The 11,336-nt window shown below is 47.3% G+C and overlaps 1 protein-coding gene across 3 annotated transcripts in view; it reads left to right on the plus strand.

Moving 5' to 3' along the window:
- CDC42EP5 (CDC42 effector protein 5) overlaps positions 1 to 9,503 on the plus strand; it is a 71,230-nt gene extending 61,727 nt beyond the window's left edge. For all 3 annotated transcript variants that reach the window (XM_085616343.1, XM_085616344.1, XM_085616342.1), the window contains exon 2: positions 7,644 to 9,503. In XM_085616343.1, coding sequence (XP_085472469.1) covers positions 7,657 to 8,574 — 918 coding nt within the window. In that variant the 5' untranslated portion in view covers positions 7,644 to 7,656 and the 3' untranslated portion in view covers positions 8,575 to 9,503. The remainder of the gene's footprint in view (positions 1 to 7,643) is intronic.
- Positions 9,504 to 11,336: the final 1,833 nt, after the last annotated feature.

Below are 11,336 nucleotides of genomic sequence, written 5' to 3' on the forward strand. Positions count from 1 at the left end.
AGTGAATGGGAAGATGAATAAATAAATGAATGCTTGAGTGTAGCGCAGCTCTGTAAACCAGCTCGATACTGGCCACATCACAACAGTACCTCTAAGTGCATTTTCCCAGTAGAAAGCGCCCCCCCGGCTCTATTGGACGAAAAGTGTTTTGTCTAATGAGCACAATGCAGCCACACCTAAGCTGTTAGGGTCACGTAAGATAAGGTGACAGCCTCCGGCACCTGACCCCCATCTGCTTGGACAGCCCAGCTCTCATTATGTTTAGTTCACATTGATGCATCCGTGTCAGTACACTGTTTCTTGTGTGTCCTTGGCTTATATTGACTGTACCCATATCCATAATCCCATATAAAGGTTTCTCGGCTGGGATTTTAACCGGAACAGCACGGTGACAGACCCCTCTCCTTGGGGGGTTGCACAGGCGCCAAGCACATGGCCCTTTATTTAAAAACAAACCACACGCCTAATGCTGCGGTCCTGACCGCAGAACCACCCGTCGGGTGCGTCCTGCTGACCCCACTGTGCAGGATGCCAACACTGACCCCTTCCCGTGCCACCTGCCTGCTGCCCTCCCAGCCCTGGGTTACAGAAGCCCCAGAGCCGCGCACTGCCCCTCTCACGGGCACAGCCGCACGGGTACTCACTGGGCTGCTGCAGGTGCTGTTGGCTGCGGAGCTGCTCTTCCTCCAGAGTGTCAGGCAGCTTCTTAGAAGGCCGGGCAGCTTGTGCTTCAGCTGCACCCGGTGGCCAGCCTCGCCCCCGCCGCTGCCTGTGGCCATGTCCTTGGAAGCGGCGGAGGCGCATTCAGGTGGGGACAGCGTCCTCCCGCGCCCCAGCACGGTCATTCTTCATCGCTCACCGTCTGCTCGGTCCGCATTTGAGGGTTGGCGGCGTGGCAGTGTTCGCGAGTTGCGATGGTTGCCATTGGGTGCCACGTGCTAGTCCGAGAAACCGAGCTGAGCTCGCATCCTGTGCGCACACGTCTCAAACATTACACTGTCAGCATGTATCACAACTACGATCGCTTCGCTAAATATATTTTGAAAAATTTCTATTAGTATTGCACTACTAACATGAGGTGTTTTGTTTGCAATATTGCATGACTGCTGGGAAGGAGAGCCCGGCTGGGGTGTGTTGGGGGGAGAGCTGCACTCACGGAGAGACAAACCAACCAGAGGCAGGAGGCAGCATGACGGTTACCTTCATAGCTACACGCACATCATCGCCTTTGCTGCCCATGAGACAGCGAGTCTACAGCCTGTCTTGATCATGCTGCCTGCACGCGCCAGTAGGCTCTCTGATTGGTTGACAAGGTCCACCAATCACAAAGCTTATTTGGTGGTTGCCAGCCAATAAGAGACAACTAGCCCGTGCAGACAGCGTGAACAACACACTGGGCTGAGTGAAAACATATGCGCTTGTCGCGATGGGTGGCCTTACAAAACTGCAAGGGCGGTAACAAAAATGACAAAACTGCAAGGGCGGTAACAAAAATGACGTCCAGCTAATTGAAAGCCAGAATTAAACCTAAATCAGGACGCGAGAGAATCCTAAACGATTCAGACACAGGGGCGTGGATTTAAGTCCCCTTCTTTCTTGTGTTTACTATAGCTCTCGCAGGCGAGGAGCGCATGCACGCTCCAACACCAGGCAAGACCTAAAAAAGGCATTATTATTTACAATACTAATAGGTAAATGTTTCTAAAATGCAAGACCTATTGCATTGCAAATGCTTGCTGTTTCCAAGCGCCCCATACTGCGCTTTGACGTTGAGGCCACGCCCCTTCCTTTAGACCAGCTGTGTCTAAAGAATGGTCCATGGTTGCTATTCAAGTGAAAGCGCAGTATGGGGCGCTTTTACCCGAAAAATCATTTGATTGCAAATGGTGCGCTGAATGTAGCTGGAAAAGCATGCCGTGCCTGCAATAGGAGAAACTCATTAAAGAAAATAGTGCTTACAAACTATTTAAGACGTACTGTGTAACAACCAAAGTAAAAGGACCTGTCCTCATGGGAGGTTACAAACTGAGACATGGCGGTAGGTACTAAGGAGGGATTAATAAGCCTATTAATGAATCAAAAGCCAGCTTTTATGAAAGACAATGACACAAGCCAATGACAAATATAGGCGGAGAGTGGGTGGTGCTTAAAGTCCATACAGTACAGCATGCCTGGCAGAGCAGCGCATGTGCTGCCATGGCTTGGCCTAAAAAAACAATGTGGTGTTTTCTCCTCACATGTCCTGAAAACAGAGCCCAGTATTCAGGAGCAGTGTGTCCTCCCTGCTCCCCACCCCCTCCCTCCACTCGATTCCTGCTTCCCGTCTTGCTACACAAGATACCGTGCAGACATGACCAGCATTTTCAATGCAATAGGTCTCCCATTTGCGAGATATTGAGCTATTGGCATTGTAAATGACAATGCCTTTGATTTATGTGTTTTTAAAACCTGTAAGTACAAAGTGCACATACATAAAAGGCATTGTCATTTGCAATACCAATAGGTCAAAGTTTCGAAAATGCAAGACCTTTTGCATTGCAAATGCTTGTTTCTTTTAGCCTGTCCAGCTTGAGTTGGACCCTTTTAAGGCGTCGCCTGCGTGTGCTGCGCAGTCTCGCTGGCGAGATTTAATGATTTTAGGTATGTTCTGTAACGGGCTTTAAGCCCCGCCCCTCTTTTCCATTGCCTGGCATCACCGTTTTTGCTAAAAGGTGGCCACCCATTGGAAAAGAGCTGTTCGTGACGTTTTTGTTTGGCTTTTTGAGCCGTCCCATTTGGACGGGCTCGTGTGCCTTCCTCCCGTCGCAAAAGCTTTCTTATCTTTATGGGGCCATGTGTTTCAAACCCATGGCCCCATAAAGACAAGAAAGCTTTCACAACGGACGAAAGTGAAAGCGGACCGTGCTTGTGTTAAATACTAGCTGACTCCATCGCTTTATTACAGAAGGTAATGATGATCCCCTTAAATCCAACTTCCGCAGGACCCGCTAGACATTGATATACGGTTATTTGTACATGTACACTGGATGTACAACCAGGATGTATTCACAATGCAAAACTGAGGAATTGGTATTGCAGATGTTTAACTGTCGATCTTGCTCCACAGTAAAGTCAGCGCCTGTAGCTCTTGGAGAGGCGATGCGTGTTGTTAGTGGAAAGAGTAAAAAAATTAATTACCTGCTTTATATGTGTGATTTGGGGCTAAATTGCGGCGTGGCTCGAGTCCTGTTGCTATAAGGACCTCACCTCCCGGATCCTTGCAGGGGCTGCCGGTGCCTCAGTTCGCCGGTCCCTCCCTCCGTGCGCTTCTGCTCACAACTGGGGCGGGCTCTCCCGCAGCTCCCTCCGCGGAATATGGCTGAGACCAGGGCGAGAGAGGACCGTGAGCCGGAGGATTAGGCAGCAGAGATGGCTGTCGCTGGGTCCCTGGGGCCAGGCGGGGATGCCCATATTGATATTTTAACGGATAAAAATAATCCCAAATCTTGGCGACTTCCGGACCCCACCACAGGCAATCACATGGCAAAAGGTATTCTGGAAATCAACAGGGCCCTCGTAATGTGTAAACAAACCTGGGATTGGCACATCCTCTACATCTCAGCCAATCGTAGTGCGCAGCAGAGATTTACGAATTACTCATTGGCTTTAGTTACTCACATTCGTCAACGGTGTATAAACACTGATCGTTCAACAATAGTGGGGGCACAGTTTAAGGGTTAATCCTGGAAGTGGAGCGGCGTTTGATGGGAAATTGGGTGGTAGTTGGCTTGTCAGTTTAAAACGTTACTGACCTCAGGTGGAGAACTGCCACAATTAGTGATGGTCGGTCCTTATGACGGGTCAGTCATCCGAGGCGGCAGTCGGATTTCAAACTGGTAAATTCACGTCTGCAAGAAGGTTGTAGCCCAATGGTGGCGAGGAAGTGTTGTTTGTTTTAACTAATGTTCTCGGCACGGACTCGAAGGTTCTGCTGGATGCTGCTTGCAGCACACCAACAGTTATGTGACTTGGGTCAGGTCATTGGTTTTGATAAGGTGCGCAGCACGGCGCCACAGGCTTATATGGCACGGTTGGTTTCTAATGACACAGCGCCAGCGCCCAAGTTTTTAAACAAGCATTGAAAATGTAATAGGTCTCGCCTTTTATTAAGTTAAAGCCTTTGCTATACAATACCATTAGCAAAGCAAATAGCTTTAACTTAATCAAAGGAGAGACCTATTGCATTTTTAATGCTTGTTACTGTACTCCACCAGTGCTTGATTTAGCTAAACAGGCCTTTAAATCTTGTTCTAATGTCACATTTGCTGTGCATGAAAAGACAGAGGTCATATGTCAGGCTCTGTCTTATAAGGGAGGGGGCTTGCTTTTTACTTTTCTTACTCTGACTTTAAAGTTAAAGGTTTATGCGAGAGTCATGCTGGCTATTGGGGGTTTGCTTGAGGAAGACTGTACATTGTTAACTATTTTCTAGCACACAGCAAATTTTAAATGTCTGTAAGTGAACTGTGCAGGTATTTCAAACAAATGAAACCTGTTTTGGTAATTCTGAAGTGTGGTAGACACAAATATTTTAATGTGATCAAAACAATTCGATACACTAGGTGATGGCATTTCCGCACATTGTGTGTGCGCTGTATACTCTTATCAGTAAACTGTATGTCTGGGCAAATATAATTGTAATTTCAATTAAATGTGTTTTGTCTGTAATGGCTGTAGTCTACCACACCATGCATACTTAACATTATCCCACTCCCTCTGCACCACTCCACACTACTGCAGTCTACCCTGCACCACTCCACTCTATCCCACTTCACTCTACGCATCTACCCTATCCCTCTATACTCTGCCAATGCACTCTACACCACACTACTTTACTATGCACCGCTCCACGCCACTCTACCCTGCAACACTGCACTCTGTGCCAGTGCACTCTACTCTGTACCACTCCACGCCTGGGCACTCTAAATCACTCTAATGTACTCTACGCCACTGTACTCTAATATGCACTACTCCACAACCATCTACCCTATGCCACTCTACTCTGCGCCACTGTATTTTACTCTGAATCCCTGTACTCTATGCCAATGCCCTCTGCACCACTTCACTAAAAAACAATGCTTTCTACGCCAATCCTCTTTACACCACTCCACTGTACACCATTCTGCTCTATGTGACTGCCTTCTTCGCCGCTCTCCTCTAAACCACTACACTCTGTGCCAAGGTACTCAACACCACTTTACTCAAAACCAATGCATTTTACTCCACTGAACTCTACGCCAACTACACTGCACTCTACTCCACTATACTTGACAACACTCCATCACTGCACACTATGCCACTCTACTCTATTGCGCTCTGTGCCAGTGCACTCAACGCCACTCACTTCTACTCTGCATGACTGCTCTCTGTACCACTCTATACTACTGCACTCTATACCACTGCACTTTAGTTTACATCATTCAACACTACGCCACTCTACTGCACTTGACAACAATTCACTCTGCCACTACACTCTCCATCACTGCACACCACACTACTGCCGTCTACACCTCTGCACTCTACCCTGCACCGCCCCACTCTACTCCACTCGATGCGACTGCACTCTACATCAATATACTCTGCACCACTGTACTTTACGCCACATCACTCTAGGCCACTCTGCGACTCCCCATTCTGACGCTCTACTCCATTAAACTCTGCTCCACTCTGACACTTCTCCACTTTGTGCCACTCCACTCTACAACACTATGCCACTCTTGCTACACCATTCCACGATGCTCTATGCAACTCACTCTACTCCACTGTACGCCGCTCGATTTTGACAATCTACTCCACTTCACGCCTTTCCACTTTACCACACTCTACTCCCTCCACCACACTCTACTCCCTCCACCACACTCTACTCCCTCCACCACACTCTACTCCCTCCACCACACTCTACTCCCTCCACCACACTCTACTCCCTCCACCACACTCTACTCCCTCCACCACACTCTACTCCCTCCACCACACTCTACTCCCTCCACCACACTCTACTCCCTCCACCACACTCTACTCCCTCCACCACACTCTACTCCCTCCACCACACTATGCCACTCCACCACACTATGCCACTCCACCACACTCCACTTCGCTCCATCCTTGCTACTCGATTCTACTCTACACCACTCCATAACCGTCCACACCACTCTCTTTTACGCCACTAACTTTTAGCCGTGCTGAACAACAGCCACGCTGGTGTACAACATGGCTAAAACATATTGGCAAAGCCAGTAGCTCTTGTGTTGGCTGGCTATGCCAATGCTTGTTTGGAGTTGAAGAAATGAAGCATCATTGGTAATTTGAAGGTCCTCCATTGATCTACTTCGAGCCAGGACATGAATGACCAAATATGCTACTGATTGCCCATTGCAGAGCCTTGCTGTGTTTTTCAGTGTGATGACTGTGTGCATTCTTCAGGGATAGACTAAATGCTCCTCTTTGCCCGAGCCTGGCACCCGTAGACGCCCATTCACGCCCAACAGTTTGAAGACTACTGGTTAATAGCATCAGGAGAACTCGTTGATTTGCCTTCTTCCTTAGCTCATCTCTGAGCTCTCCCTGTAAGATCCAAACTTGCTCTTTCTGTTTGGGTGGGTTATGTGCCTTTCATGGTGCCTCAGTCTCTCATCCACGTTTGCCACGCAGCTACTACCCACCAGAAGGAACATTCAAGCTCTATACCATTCACTTAGCCGGCTCCTGACACACTGTAGTAATTGTCATTGCAGCATGAAGTAGCCTAACTTATTTAGCTTAAATGTGAAAAATGCATCCCCACCAGCTTGCCCACAGTACTGTAGGTAATCTGTTTACCACACATTTGCGTCAGTGATCCTCGCTGCACACTAAGTCATTTACCTCTCGTATTGGGGCCTTCGGGCAAAGTGGACTTTTCAATTTTCTGTAACTGTGTGTTTTTCCCATATTCTCCCACCACCTTTCTAAATATTCCTTTATGTTCACTGCTAAAGACGTTCACCTCTAAAGACACTTGAGCAAGCCAATTATTACTAACCTGAATTAAAGACATTTGTTATGTCCTTAGTGTGGTGAGAAAGGGTGAACTCTTCACTTCACAGGAGGGAAGAAGCTGTGAGGAAGAGATTGTCGAAATACCCTCATCCAGTCTTTTACATAAAAAAAGCATTTTAAAGTATTGTTGGCCTCAGGGTGTTTAGTGTGTGGGAGAAGGTTCAGGGGTACACTAGGAGGTGACCATGATTGTGCTTTCTAGGTGCCACCTTAACTGGAGAGCAGGTTAAGGGGACCTTGCACTTGCCATTTTAAGTGGTGGTCTTAAATCGGCAGTTCTTTTACCCCTGTCTGCCCAACTCTTACCCCATCATTGCATTACTCGCATGCCTTGAAGCACGTCACAGCTTTGGTATTAGAAGCATGCCTAAAATCCTTGAGGCAAGGAATGGTATTTAGCACAGACTATGGTAAGAATCTGTGAATGTGACCGTAAAGGCTTTCAAGACGAAGCCTTCAGTAGCTGACATGCCAGAACTGCTTAGCTTTTATTCGTATTGCTCCCCTGTACCAGAATGTGATAGTATTGTTCCAGTGCATTGTACTTAATGTGAATGTTTCTCTTCCAGGTTGTGGGCCAAGATGCCGATCCTCAAGCAGTCTGGAAAGAAGGGTTCCCGCATTGAGCGCCTGACGATCAGTGCCCCTCTCAATGACTTTAGACACACCATGCATGTTGGCAGGGGAGGTGATGTGTTTGGTGACACCTCATTCCTTAGTAACCACGGGCCTGCTCAACATTCTGAGGTTCCACCTTCACCCAAGGAAAATGGAGCACCACGACCGGTTGCCGAGGATCGGAGTTTCCCAGATGGCAACATTAAGGCGGGCTCTGCAGGCTCTCTCAGCCAACTCTCACTGTCCTCTGGGATTGAGTCTGGGACAGGGAGCTGGACCTCTAGCCCAGTCAACTCTGGGTCACCCAAAGGGGACACCTCTGAGGCTTGGAGTATGAATACGAGCAGGGGAGAGGTCGAGCACATCGACTGGCTGTCCCCAAGCAGTGATTCTGGCATGAAGCACGCAGAGTCCATCTTGTCCTTTCATCTGGATCTGGGCCCATCTATCTTGGACGATGTACTTGGAGTGATGGACAAGGGCGTCCCTGTAGGAGGCTGGAGCACCATTGACAACCAGTATGACTTTGCCTTTAAGTTAACCAATGAAGAGGTTGTTTCTTCAAAAGTCACTACGCTGTCACCTACGCCTTGTGCTATCACAGAACCTCCAGCTGTTCAGAATGGCCTGACACCCCCTCCGGTTATTGACAGAGTCATGGATTCCCCTACCAGCTCAACATCTGGGACTCTGGAGAAAAACCCCTCCTTCTACGAGGGGGACAGTGAGGAAGAGAAGCGTTCGGTGTATGAGGGCATCACAGACGACCCTCGACGGGATCATGTTGACGGGAGTGGCAGTGGCCATGGTGAAGATGAAGATGAAGAGATTGGGCAAGGCTATACATTTGATGATGACTCTGATGATGAAATCGGCCTGTAGGGTTGTGAAGACCTCCATCTACCCATGCTGCCATCTTCTGTGAATTTTTTTTTTTTTTTTTTTTACTCATTTAGCACACTATCCGAGTCCCAGTAAGATCATAATGGAGAGAGGGAGGCCGTCAGCAGGAGGGAGACATGGGATCCGAAACCTGCTGAACTGTGTGTGCGAAGAACTTCTTCAAACGGATGTACATTTAAAAAACTATTTTGTGGGGATAAAGAAAGTTTGATTATGTTCGGATGGCATGCAAGAAGTTGTTCTAGACTGCACCTTCGATTACCAGTCCTGGGTAGTAAAGGGGGGTGGGCTGAAAGTGAACTCAGCAGAACTAGTTTGAAAAGCACAAGGAAGTTAGCCCGCCACGAGTCCTCTTCAGAGATCGACCCCCCCCCCCTCCCTCACCATTGGATGCACCCCAATCTAGAGGAGGTATTTGAACTTCAGAGCATGTCAAGCCCTAGAGGGAGAAGGGTGGTTAATTCCCGCAGGGTAGGAGGGGAGGAGATTCATTTGCAGATCAGGTGAGCTTTGGGATTTTCGAGCAAAGCCAGAATAGTACTTGTGAATATTCCACCTTATTGAAGATGTAAATGGTGCCTCCTAAAATCACCCCAGATGACCAACATGAGCCAGTGAGCACCTAGAAATATGTTGCTGCTTCTTTCGAGAATGGACAGTGTTTCCAAATGGAATATGAAGCCTGGTCACATCAGCTAAAATGACTGTGGAATGCACCAGATATTTTATATATTTTTATAACTATGTTAATAACGAGAGGTTTTTTTTCCTTTTATTTTCTTACATATTTTGGGGAGCACAGAAGGTGATCCCAGCCGGTATGCATGCCATGCACTCAAACTATGATTATTGTTAATATACAGTGGGTAAATACATTTGAAATATATACAGATTATGTAGAAATATGATTTGTGGAAATTTTTGCTTTTTTTGCTTTCTGTGGGTGGGAGGAGGGGCCTCTGCTCGGCTGTTGCCAAACAACTTTCCTGCCCTGAGTTCCTGTCTTGTGGAAGTTTCCCTGGACGCCATTTCTGCCCCTTCAGGTCCGGGGAGCAACTGCAGAAACCACTGTGGCTTACTGCCAGTCGCAGTGGTAAATGCGATTTTAAGAAGCAGAAGAATCGCATGGTGATGTTTTAGAAGAGAAAGCTTGTTGTTTCTTGTATAACATTGCCATTCGCATGGCTGCACGCTCCACACCTCAGACGTCACTCTAAGTTGGATAGCTGCTATTATACTTTGAGTTGTGTGGTGTAGATACCACTATGTTCTAAAGCCATTTACTCTGTCCAGACTTGAGTCAGCGCTAGTTTCGCTGATTAAACAAGCCTTGAAATGCAATAGGTCTCGCCTTTTATTAAGTTAAAGCCATTTGCTTTGCTATACAATACCATTAGCAAAGCAAATGGCTTTAACTTAATCAGAGGTGAGACCTATTGCATTTTCAATGCTTGTTTGAAACCTGCTGGTGGGAACTCCTTTATCCTCTGCAGAAATGTGCTTGACAGCAGCTCCTTCTGAAAGGTTGGACACTTCCATTAATTGTCCACTCTGGGTCTGTTGCAGATGACTAACCTTTTGCGCCCAGCATATAATTCCTATCACAGTCAAACTCTTGAGTTAAAAGCGATCTTTATGGGTGTGGTGGATGATTTCCCTTGAATGGTTCATGGCAGGATCGGCCTAGTCTAGACCAGCAAGACCACTGAAGTGTGATCACTCTGGTGCGCTTCAGAATACACTGGTTGACAGACTCAGTTCACTGACATGTCCATCCTAGATGGGGATGTGGCAAGACCCATGCTACCTCAGAGGGCGAGCCCTCTCAGCAATGGGATAACTTTTTCCATCCATTCACATAATCCTAGGATGGCTGAATCCCTGCCATAGTTACAGGACAGCCGAATGTAATTCATTAATGTACACTGGTGCTGAGAGGAAATGATTGATGTAGTCAGTGGTTATCCTGACACTCTGGCCTGATCTGAGCCCAACTGGATCTCAGTTGGATACTCCTCCCCTAATCTCGGAGTTTGGTTGCTTAGATCAGGAGGCACAAGTCAGCAGCAATGTTGTGCTTTCTTTCTCAGGTTAAATTTGACTTGAGCTAGGCTGCAGAGAAGTAATCCTCCAAAGCATGGGACTTTGGTTATAACACTAGGCTCTTAAGAAAAGCATTTGTGTCAGGCAGCCTTGTGGAGTCCTGCAGATCTCATTTAGTAGCAACTGGCAGCGATAGGAACGTAGAAGATCAAGATTTCTCAATGCTAAGAATGGAAAGCTGGGCTGGACCTATTCATGGCCACTGAGAAAGTCTCGTATAAGGCCAGATGGTGCCAAACAAATTCACTAAGGTATAGGGTCCCTGGTTACGTCATTATGGAACTGAATTGGGATGTAGGGTTGGACAGATCAGACACACAGACTCATGTTGAGTGATGACTCCTGCACTAATGTAATAATGTAGAGTTCGTGGCCTCCAAACTGAGTCGATGTATGTTGTGATCCGAAGTATAATTGCTCTCTTGTATCTACGCTATGTTTGGTGTATGCTTCTGATTGTTGCGCTGCTAACTGAAAATCAAAGAAAAATATTAATTACAAAAAAAAGATGTTCGAGGCATATGAGCTGCAGATCACACACTGAGGATAAGATCGCCATCTGGTGTTGGGCTCGGATGATTGCAGGTTGTTGTTGTCTTCGGAAGAAGCCTTTGGTCACGAGATAGGTGTCTCCTCCC

The sequence above is a fragment of the Triturus cristatus genome, chromosome 7 (genome assembly GCF_964204655.1).
Source record: "Triturus cristatus chromosome 7, aTriCri1.1, whole genome shotgun sequence".
In the NCBI taxonomy this organism is placed as follows: Eukaryota; Metazoa; Chordata; class Amphibia; order Caudata; family Salamandridae; genus Triturus; species Triturus cristatus.